This window comes from Phoxinus phoxinus (genome assembly GCF_949152265.1).
Source record: "Phoxinus phoxinus genome assembly, chromosome: 8".
Lineage (NCBI taxonomy): Eukaryota > Metazoa > Chordata > Actinopteri > Cypriniformes > Leuciscidae > Phoxinus > Phoxinus phoxinus.
In genome coordinates, this window is record NC_136883.1 from 22575870 (window position 1) to 22588069 (window position 12200).

Sequence of the window (12200 nt, forward strand, 5' to 3'; positions counted from 1 at the left end):
CAGCTAAAGTTCAAACTGAGATTCAAGTTCATGTGTATTAGCAAGAGACTGCATTGATATCAGTGTTGGCTTGTGCTCAATATGTAATGCACTGGGTTCAGAAAAGGAAAAATATTTTGTCTATTTACTTTATGTGAGAGGATTATGTCTTATACTCTGCAAATAATCTTCCCAACAGGGAAGATTGAAGTTCTAAATGTTGGTATGTAATGTCAAGGAAAATATTAGTTTAAAATAGCCTACTTACAAAAACATTCTCACAAATTGAGTGTGATTGAAGGGATATTTAAGAGATAGAGTCAGCTGGTCATTATCGCAATTAACGCCAACAGGGTTATCAGGATCAGTCTTGTATCATAAAGAAGAGGTTTATTGTGCCATTGACCAGAGTGAGTCAGGGACTGACCAATCAGGATTAAGTATTCCAATCCGAATGGGTAAGTAAAAAACCCATTCTACTTTTTCTTATAGTTGTCACAATAGTAGGCTAATGTGGGTGATTTTGATTTACCATGATGCAGTAGCCTACTTTATACTTTTTATTTTATAGAATGTTGTGTTTAATCAACTACATAATATATTACAATGTCAACATCTCCCCACCCTTAGCCAAAATAAAATGTTTGGAAAATGTTTTAAGAAATAAATTGTTAACTGGGAACCATGGACCGCTTCAATCACACAATCAACGAACGTGTAGTGCACGGGATCATTTGATTGGTTGATTATAACTGGCCGTAGTTCTGGTTTGTCGTCGTTCACAGACTCAGAGGGGCCGAGCACGTGTGTGATTTGTGTGGTGCTGGGAGATGAGGACTAAATTACATCACGTCTCTGAATGATTTCTGCACATCTTATTACGAGAGATAGGCTTGGAAGGTGATGGGCAGAACTAACCCGCATATCTTAAGAAGCGCGAGAGCTGTTTGATTGGGTTTCGAGGGTTCATTTTAGACAGTTATGGCCACGATTTCAGGGGCTGCGACATGATTTTTTTTTTTTTTGTTGTAAAATTAAAGTAGGGACTCGTGATGTTTTTTTCCCAGAGGTAAGCTATTACAAACCTACCTAAGAGCTTCACAGCCATGGTCATAGCACTTACCCGTAGCATACTGCGCATCATAATCCTGTCTGAGCTAAGGTAAATCACGGCATAAACGAATCAATACGCACTAATTGTTTTTTATTGTACAATTAGTCCGCGGCTTTGCGGAAAACAGAAACCATTTCCCGCTAATGACTCATGCATCTGCGTATCCCTTCATCAGGGTGGCGCGAGGTGCAGACATAGACAGTATATAAACTGGACACAGCGACCCCATAGGTTTCAACGGAGAGCAGTGAAGTCAATTAGAAGCACTTACTTCCTGATCGCAAGGCGAACTGCGCAGGCTCAAACTGAGCTTGACGACGTAGATGTCACGTGAGCAACCTGTAGGTCTTCTAGTAGCTGTGCGGAGAGAAATCTGAATCATTCCCTTCTGAATCTCGCAGAGACGGAGAGCGTGAGCATTAGCGGTCCATGAGCTAGCAGCGGGAGCAACTTTATCACTCTCTATGGGCTTCTCCCTTGACTTTATGCCTCCACGTCCTCCCGATTGCTTGCGAGCTTCTCTGCCTGTCCATACGGTAATTTTTCGACTTGTGCGACAGAGTCGCGCGGGTATGACGCAAACGTTAGCCTGTTTTTACAAAAACTGCTTCTACGGGGCCATAACGTAAGATACAAGGTAATGGAGCCTTTTATACATTTTCGTGTTTCTTTAGAAATAAACAATGGACAAACGGTGTCTTTAAACGCCTCAGATGTAAAGTTATTCGCTGTCAAAGTGACGCCAAAATGAATGGGAGTCAATGGAATGCTAACAGCAGGTGGGGGTCCGCTAGCCAATGGCGGCGCCCAGGTCGGCTTCAATATCTTTCGGAACACTGCCCCCCTGGGTGCAGATGATTCTATAGAATAACGACGGTTCGAGTGGGGGCTGCACGTCATTGGCTGCCGAGGAAGGTTAATTGACTTTGCGTTTAACATGCTAAATTATTCCAGTTTGCCTGCATGGCATTAGGGGCTGCAACACCCCCCTCTTCCTCAGCCGAGGTCAACCCAGACCAGTCATTAATTAAACTTGTGACATTTAGCCAGATGAGTTTCCTCTGAGTGAGGATGATATTATTAATATTAACGGCCCTGTGTGAATAGAAGCTGTAACCGACCGTGTTTTTTATGGCATCAAAGAGATTGAATCTTTCTCGAGCAGCAGATTTTAAAATGAAAAAGCAGGCTGGGATATGGAGATCCTGGCTCGTGCATTGCTGGTGTCAAAGCGAAATGTGATGCGTCAGGCATTTTGTGCATAAAGCTTGTTCTTTGGAAGATGACTTTAAGAGTCTCTCTCTCTCTCTCTCTCTCTCTCTCTCTCTCTCTCTCTCTCTCTCTCTCTCTCTCTCAAAGAGTTTCCGAATGCTATGCATACTTATAACTGTCTCGTGCGCTTTTAAATAGCTAATGCAGAAATGTGTTTGCGTGGTTAATGGAGAATCATTTCTGTAATTGCCTGAACCTAATAGATTAAAGATGCAATAGCGTCATTGGTTTTGCATGTCGACATATTAACACGGAGATCATTTGTAAAAAAAAATTGCATTAAATGCCAAGCCCACCCCTGTTTCGAAACAAAGTGAATTGTGGTACCTCCAGAGAGACCCTTCCCCCATCTCATTGGTTTTAATACTGGGCAGCGCAGGGCCGTTATGAGCATTTCAGCTCCTCTTGTGTTCTGATAGATGGGCCCTGCTGATACATGATCTATGATGTATGCGGAGAAAGGCCAGCTCATCTTTATTCATGAGCTCGGAGCTGTGATTTCCTCTTAAAGAGACAGAGCGCCACATTCGCCGCACCTTTCTCTGCTTGCTGCTAACGTGTTTAACTGATGTAGTGATTTTAAAATATCACCAAGGCTCTTTAAGAGTAAAGATGATAATGTATTTTCATCTGAATGTTTCTTGTTAAACAGATATTGTTTGCTTCAGATTTCATGAATGTTTTTCACAGAAGATTAGCCTGTAGCGGCATTATCATTATTTTCAGTTGAGTCATTAAGAGATTCACGAACTGTGTGTCATGTTGTCCCTCTCCAGTGAAGCAGGTCGAGGCAGCTATAATGATCTCCCAGAATCTGAGAAAGTACCGGCTAGTTCTCGCTTCCTTCTCATTAAAACCACTACAGTGTTCCTTGAGACAATTCGCTTCCTTAGCATGGGAGCGCTGAGAGATTGGAGCAGCAAATTCTTCTGTGGATACATGCCATCTTCTATCTGTATTTCATTTAAGAACCCCATTAGATGCAAAACCACAGGACGTCACCTGTTATCTTTCTATTTCTGGAAATAGGCTATATTGTTTCTGTTTTCTCTCACGCGCCATTAAAGCAAGCTTCCCGCAGTAGACATTTAGAGGGGAACCTGCTAGCTATCTGTCTCTGAAATGACTTTTTAATGGCCGACTAGATTTGCTCATCTATCACAGGTCTGCGCCGCTCTTGATTCTCCGATAAACTCAAATAGATTCGGTTACTAATGTTCACACAGCCGCCATCGCACTGTTCCATATGCAGCTCTTTATACGGCGTGGCAGAGAAATTCATCTGAGTGGGGTTTTCTCTTACTGAATCGTTCACTCACAAAGTCAGGGTACAAAAGTAACGATAAATAGCTGTAAAAACAGGGCAAGCTCATAAGGGAAATGTTGCTGCAGCAGTTTTTATCCAGAAATCTGTGCTCTGCATGTGACATTCTGTCAAAGCCTCAGCAACATTTGAATATTGTTATTCGAGTATAGATATTTTGATCCTCTTGTTCCACCACTAATACTTTTATGTTATGTCGCAGGGTGATGCTGAAAATCAATGTCTGCTGTCATCGTATGGAAAAGAGCAGTTTGGATATTCTGGAAAAATCTAATTTGCTTATGATATTGACATTTTTAAGCTTCCAATGAAATGTGTGGGGTCAGTAAGACTTTTATTCAGCATTGATGCATTGAATTGATCAACAAATTATGTGACAGTAAATACATGTATTCTAGTTTACATAGGCTAAATGCTGTTCTTTTTTGAACATGTGACACCAAAGAAAGGAGTATTGACTGCTGAAAATTCAGCTTTGCCAACACAGGAATAAATTGCATTTTAAAATATGTTGAAATAGAAACATTTTAAATTATACTTTTGAATGCTATAGGTTAACATTGACAAATTGGGTATATTAAGATGTAACCTATTCCAGAGTTATAATTCAGTACTGATCTTTAATGATAACCAATACAAATGTTTTGATAAAAAAAAAAAAAAAAAAATTAAGGTGTGGTGTCTAGAAAGTTTTTTTTTTTCAAAATGTACTGCAACATATATGCAATCAAAATGCAGCATTGTTGTAAAACTCTTTTATACTAAGATGTTTAGCGTGTCTGTAATGTTGTTCGTAATACCGTGAATCGCAGAATGCCGCAACCCAAACATTTGCTGACTAAGACGCCCTTTTTCCCCTTTTGTGGTTTGCGCTGTCAGTTTGACACGGTCACTGTATAATATTTTGGGTGAGCATCTGTTTCTACAGGGCAGGAACTGAGCCATCATGTTAGTGGAAAGGGGGCGTAAGAGGGGGGGCTTTTTAAAAATCAAGCCTGTGAAATGAGATGCTAATCAGAGGCAGCAGGAGCATGAATGGGCTACGCGTGGCTGCCGTGAATATCTCACACTGATATGATAAATTATGCTAAATCTTTGACCCTTTGACCTTGGGGAGTCTGGTGTATAAAGGTTTGTTATATGATTTTGAGACCCTACACCCTGCGTAGAGTGAGTGGTTTAAGACTGGTAGACCAGTTGTTAGTTTAGGGCGAGTTACCGAAGGATTTAGAAAGTGGCACAGGTGGGCATGCGACAGGAAAAGGTGGGCAGGATGGCGCACCGAGGTTGGAGATGTATTGCAATGGAGGAGGGGTCTATCCAAGTGAAGTCATTAGCATAAGAAAAGTATGCAGTGTAGTGGTTGCACTGAGCTGCCCGCACTTGATAACGGCAAGAAGCGTGCCAGACAAACACACACTTAATCGTACATGACATCTCACCAGGTGGTGGCCAACACCACATGTCTTTCCCTCTTTCTTTTTTCCCCCCTTTCTTTTCGTTTCTTGAAAGAGAATAAATCCTTGAAGCACCGTTTGTCCCTCAGCAATGCTTTGTGACTCGGTTCATACAAAAGCTTTGGATTAGGGCTTATTCTGGGCTCTGGTTTCTGTTTTATTGTTTACCACATCATGGAAACGCACCGGCCAGCCTGTGCCATTTGCCATTTGCCACAGCAGAGCTAATATGAGAATATTTTAAAACAATTTTATATTAGAACCCCCTGCATACACACTCTGTCACTTCTTCATTATATATGATGGATAGCCCAATTTAAAAAGCTGCTGAGGGAGTCTAATTTAGGCATGAGATTTTTAACGAGATTAAACATTTCACATTCATAGCGGGTAATCGATGCAGACATTTCTATCATACATAGACCTTGCTGCTCCAGTGTTTACATACAGATTTAAATATATCCGTCAGAAAGTAATTACATTAAAGTCACATACATTGGAGAATGGCCATTCTTGGGTCTGGAGGTCGGACGCTGTTTCGTACTTTATTTACCCAAAAAATATGTAAGGGAAATGATGTTACAATGAGCATGAGAGGTGAATGTGAGTAATATTTTAAGTATATTATTCATTTCCTTTCACTTTCCCTTTCCCATCCCGTCTTGTTCTTCCAATTTCTTCCCTCCAACTGTGTTTGTCATTATATTTCTGTAATGGAAAATTTCGAATTTTCCTAATCTCTCCTCTACTCCGCATGCAGTCTTCTCCTTTCTTTTATGGAAAATATTGCAGTGGTCCTCTGGTGGCCTGTTGGCTCGGGCATGATTTATTTGAGTTATGTGTGGATGTCCAGTGTAGAATAGCCCATTGTGCGGAACACAAAGAGAAAGGCCAGTCTCTGCAGCCAGGCAGATGGCACATCCTGGAATCAGAGACAATAGTCTTCACCCTGAGTTCTATTAAAGAATGCAAAGAGCTGCATACTAATCATGCATATATTAAACTGGTGGCCAGTGGTGGACTTTACATACTATGAAACATATGGATTGTTTTATGTCTCAATATCTTAAAATCTCAATTGTATCCTCCCAGAGAGAATGTAATACCACAATGGGGGTATCTTAGTAGATTATGCGATTAAGACAATATATAATAAATGTATATTAAACACCCCATTAGAAAAATGGAATGCATCATCAAAATAACACCCAAAAACAGCTTTTTTAAAAGTGCAGTGTACTTTTTTAAAAAAAAATAACATTTTATAATTCAACATATTAAGAAACGGTCTGCATTTTTGAAACAACACCCTCATTTCTCGTTGTGCTGTCCTCTTTCCCTCTCCCCTCTCTCTGCAGGTGCACGAGCAATTTAATGAGATGCAAATGAGATATGCATACAGCCAATCTCATGTGCCATGATTAAGCACAGGATATTAACTATTCTCTCTCGCTCTCTCTCTCTTTTCATCTAGTAAATCCCATCCTTGGCTCTGTCACTCCGTGGCAGGACTGCTGCAGCAGAAATATCTAGAAGAAATAAAAAAGCACTGAAAATTCAATGCATTTGTCCTGCGTCCTGGTATGTGACGCATTGAGTAGAAAGATCCTTTCAGATTTCTCGGCAGTTTCTTGCGTTTTGGTGCTGAAGCTGGTAAGGAAGCATATCCTCCATTTTCTGCCCCCCCCCCCCCTCCCCCCCTCCCACCATTGCCTTATTCCCTCTTCCTTTGACTCGCCCCTTTTTGTTACTGTGTGTGTGTGTGTGTGTGTGTGTGTGTGTGCGCGCACAGTTGTTTTTGGCATAGTCCATTTACATAATAAAGATGAGGTAAAATTAAGATCCCCACAGGAGTAAAGACGAGAATCCCAGCGATACAAACCTCATTAATACAGCACGATTAGCATATCCGTACATAATTGTCCGCAATCGGTACAAAGAAAGATGTAAATGCAAAAAAAACAACAGGAACCGCAAATTAATCGTCCCATTTCGCGAGGTTGTTAACTGCTAATTTGAACTTGTTTATCGAAGGTTACGCTGAAAACAAAGCCCGTTTTCGGAAACAAATCCTCCGTTGCTTAACGAGAGCGGTGTCAATGAAAGCTTCAATGCACAAACGTCTGTAAATGTGTTCCTTCAGAAAGCACGAGAAGGAAGAGGAGGAGAGAAAATCTGCATTATTTATACTCCTCTACAATGTCAAACACATCCTGTGAGAGACCGAATTCTCTCACTCACTCTCTGAGTGGCATGATTTTCTCTCTGACTCGACAGGAAGCTTCGAGGATCCTCAGAACAGGTATTCGAGCACAAACCTCTCCTTGTACTTTGAAAGCTCTGCAAACGGAAAGATTTCAAAAGTTGTGCATCCATCTGGTAAACTTCATCATGCTAATACCCGTCATTTATCCTTTTGGTGTTCCCGACGTACTAATGAACGTTCACTCTTGCTTCTACTGAATGTATATTTGTGCAAGCCACTGCGGAGAACGTTCTGGATTTTTGCAGTAGATAAAGTCATATGCCATAACAATAGTTGCGATTTGATTGATTTGTTGAGTCACTGTTTAAGTCAAGGCCTGTGGTTTTCTTTAGCTCCTCCCTGTTTGCTTGTATCCTCAGTTGTTTCTTCTGTCGTGTCCACAAACTTTACCGTTTCTGATATCCAACATTTGAAACTGTTTTTGGATGACAAACTCTTTACGCTTCCTTTTCTTTCCATTGATCCTTGTACAAACCCTGTTGAATGTTAAGTAATGTTGGCATTACTGCTGGCTCGCTGACTTCCATCGACATTCCTTCAGTCTGGTTTGCCCATCACTTTTGTTCACACAAGTGTTCCTGCCACATTCCTCCTCACCAAATCTGTCACACTAATTAACCCAACAAACTCTGCAAGTGTTAATTAAGCTGTCGGATCACTGTGTTTTTCAATCTTGTTTTGTGTTTCGTCCCTAGGGCTCTTTGTCTTTGCCAAGTGGCACGCGTCGGGGGCTGGTTACTGCAGGAACATGCTGGCACTCTGCCATTCCCAAGCCACCGCCAGCTTCCCAGCGGCATGCGGCGGCGCAGAGATCCTGGCACGCTGCCGAAGGTTTGTGCGTGCCAACGAGAATAACAAGACAAGTCGCATATCTCCATTAATACAAAGCAGATGCCGTCATACCCGCGCCGAGTGGCATCGACATCGGGGCATGTGCGGCTGGCTCTCTGGGGGATATGCCTACTTGGAGCCTGGCACAGTCACGAAGGAGACGGCGAAGCGCAGCAGGATGGCATAGCCTGCGGGAATCGAAATGACGTGGCCGTGGCGAGGAGTTTTGCGCTTTTCTGAAACAATAAGAGGATAAAAGGTTTGTTAGGAGACACCACATCAGTTTATCGCAATGCATTGAATGAGGCATTGCATACTCACACAGTTGCCATGCTGTCGAGCTGGCGGATGGATCTTCAAAGAGCTCCAACTTTTGAATCCAATGCTCGGGAACATCTCGTTTGGAGAATTGGCAGCAGGATGATGCCTCTCTTTTCTCTTGTTATCTGTCTCTCCTCCTCTCTCCTCTGTAATGCCACCCTGCCTACACGCCCTCTTTGGCACCGGCGCTGAGTGGATGGCACCGTGCCAACCTCGCAAAACCACCGTGTTCATTCGCCACTTTGCGTCATGCTCTTCCCCCCACACACCCTCCCTCCCTCTCTAACTCTTCAACCCTTTTTCTCTTTCCATCCCTCATTCTGTCGCTCTACTTTGGATCCATGTGCTCTCTTTGATGACTGAGAAGTAGAAATGATTTCTGATACGTCATGCACTGTTTACTTCAGCATTCACGTCTGTACAGCGCGCCACAGTAACTTTCTATAGCGTTTTCTTGTCGCTGCTCTTCAGCTCTGATGTGCCTTTTATTTCTTGCCATTCAAAGATCACAAGTGCGCTTTTATGTCCCTTATGATACTCCACTTCCAGAGACACGCAAGCCTGTCCGCTGGGCCCCAACAAGTTGTTCTCCCTTCTGTTCTGTTTTCTGTTCTTTCATTCGGAGAATCTAAGCATGAAGCGTTTCGCAACAGGAGGTCACCGCAATGCAAATCAAGCGGATTAGCATATCATTTAGTGGAATGAATATGCAAATGCTCTTTGAAATTTGTGAGTTTTCAGCTTTCAACAACTCAAAGGTCTCTTATGTGTGCACTGATACCTCTTTTCTTTTACATTCTCTAATCTCTTCTCACTTGCTCCCTTTTCTCATTTAATCTTCATTTTTGTGTCTCTAAAGGTTTTTGTATAGGGGAAATTCCATGTTGTCGAGATTACCAAGGGATATTGAGAGTATTTCAGGGTAAAATAGTCCACCTTGTGAGCATGTCTGCCCAGCTGGGCATCAACTCCCAGTACACAGATGAGAACTCATGGATGTGTGGCACAGACACTGCAAGAGGAAACACGCATGGTTGTGTTTTCCTTTTGGCTACAGAATGTCTTTATATTTAAATACTAGGAAAGGGCCTCACATTGCAGACAGTTGCAGCAACAATGCAAAAAAACAATATCTGGATGCAATATGTGCTTAGATGTGCATGTTGTTCTCTCTCATGTTTCTCTTTATTGTAAATATTAATTATAATTATCAATTTGATCCTTTTTGGGATTGTTTAACCCGTAACATATTTTTGTTTTTACAGTACTGTACATTGTGTTTTTATTGGGTTGAATAATGGAAGATCAATAGCAGTAAATCTGGGTTATTTATCACTTTAATGCAAATTGGTGTGTCTTAAACATTGCTTTTACTATCATAATAGACACTCAAATGAAAAATATATTTTGACACAGTTAGAAAAATGAGGGTCATCCAAAATCTTGAATATAAATGAATGAATAGATGAGAATATTAAACACATTTTAAAATTCCAGGCATGATTTATTATGCCAATTTAATTGCATCAAATTGATGATTTATACCCAGTGATTCAGGACACAATGTCTTTTAAAATGGCTAATGAGGTCATTACATTGCATGTTCATTTCTAAAATATTTTGGCTAATTTGATAATACGCTATGCAGTATTCACAGTCCTGGTTAACACATTTGATCAGATTTCCCCCCCACAATCAGCACAGAAAATGGGGGGTATACAAAAGCTGTGATGAGATTAACAGGGTACTTACTGCGTTTACTGCTCCCTACATATTCAGCAGGGGATATTTGTTCAATAGTGTGACAAACTTCATTCAATTGAAAGGCACTGCAATGTGCAGATTGGGAGCTTTCAGGTAAGCTCATGATGTGTGTGTGCGTGCGTGCGTGATTGTGTGTGTGTGTGTAAATATATACAGTATACAAATATACTTTGGTCTCATATTCTCAAAAAGCCTGCATTTATTTAATCAAAAATACAGAAAAAACAGTAATATGGTGAAATCTTATTTAAAATAATGATTTTCTATTTGAATATTTTTTTTTTCTGTGATGCAAAGCTGAATTTTCATCAGCCATTACACAGTCTTCAGTGTTACATCCTTCAGAAATCATTCTAATATGATGGTTTATTATCAATGTTGGAAACAGTTAATATATTTATTTTAGCTATAACCTGTGATGCTTTTTTCAGGATTCTTTGATGAATAAAAAGTTTAGAACGTCATTCATTTTAAATAGAAATTGAAAATCTAGACTAAATCTAGACTAAATATAGATTAATCTATACCGTTCAAAAGTTTGGGGTCAGAAATTGTTTTTTCTTTCTTTTTTGAAAGAAATTTATATTTTCTCAAGCATGGATGTGTTAAATTGATAAAAAGTGATAGAAAATATTTATATTGTAAGAAAAGATTTGAATTTTAAATAACAACGCTGTTCTTTTTAACTTTCATTCATCAATGAATCCTGAAAAAAGTATCACATGTTTGAAAAAATAGTAAGCAGCACTTCTGTTTCTAACATTGCTCAAAAATTAGTATCAAATCAGCATATTAGAATGATTTCTGAATGATCACGTGACACTGAAAACTAGAGTAACGATGCTAAAAATTCAGCTTTGCATTACAGAAATAAATGTGTGTGTGTGTGTGTGTGTGTGTGTGTGTGTATATAAATGTGTGTGTGTGTATGTGTATATATATATATATATATATATATATATATATATATATAATTAAATACATTTGTAATATTTAATATGAAAACAAATGTGCTTTGGTACAACAAAAATTTAATTAAATAAAAACCTCCTTTGTGTTTATTTTAGCAACTTCCCGTCAGTGTACACTTGTTCTTCATGCCATTTGCAGTGCCCTTCCGACTGAGCGGATGCACTTCCTGCGATTTACAAACTGGCTTAAGATGGCCGGATATGAGATATTTGTTTTGGCAGGCCAGTGTCGGGGGAATGGAACATATCCAAATGATATGTTATGTAAGTATTTTCATAATGCCTCACATATCATCCTTTCCTTGGTGGATTGACAAATACTAAGTTGCTCTGAAAAATACGTGAGGTGTGTTTTAAATATGGCTAACGTTACCATACTAATGCAAATTACATCGCACAGAAAGATCATACACACATACACACTCGCTCTATGCACATACATTTATGTGAGTAACCGTAATGGGAGACTGCTTGGCCACCTTAGAATATAAATCACATTTCCCATCAGCCTCTGCTCTGACCTCTGACCTTCACTTTGATATGGTTCAAGAGTGTGTGTGTGTGTGTGTGTGTGTGTGTGTGTGTGTGTGTGTGTGTGTGTGTGTGTGTGTGTGTGTGTGTGTGTGTGTGTGTGTGTGTGTGTGTGTGTGTGTGTGTGTGTGTGTGTGTGTGTGTGTGAGAGAGAGAGTGTATGTGTGTGTGAGAGTATCTCTTGGTCGATAGCTACAGGATCTCTGCTCTTCTACACTACATTATTCTCACATCTGTCCATTAGCAGGGCCACAGAGAGTAAATCTCCTCACACACACACACACACACTAGAGACAGAGAGGTGTGATATTACTATAAGATCACCGTGGAATAAAACTTACCATGCATGTCACAGGGCTGTCAGGTAGCG

At 40.4% G+C, this 12200-nt stretch overlaps 1 protein-coding gene across 1 annotated transcript; it reads left to right on the forward strand.

The window, feature by feature from the left end:
- The first annotated feature begins 338 nt into the window (after window positions 1-338).
- Window positions 339-9705, forward strand: LOC307003213 (uncharacterized protein). Its single transcript, XM_079621389.1, has 2 exons — window positions 339-437; window positions 8108-9705. Exons 1-2 carry the CDS (start codon window positions 434-436, stop codon window positions 8428-8430), a joined length of 327 nt encoding a protein of 108 aa, XP_079477515.1. The 5' UTR covers window positions 339-433; the 3' UTR covers window positions 8431-9705.
- Window positions 9706-12200: the final 2495 nt, after the last annotated feature.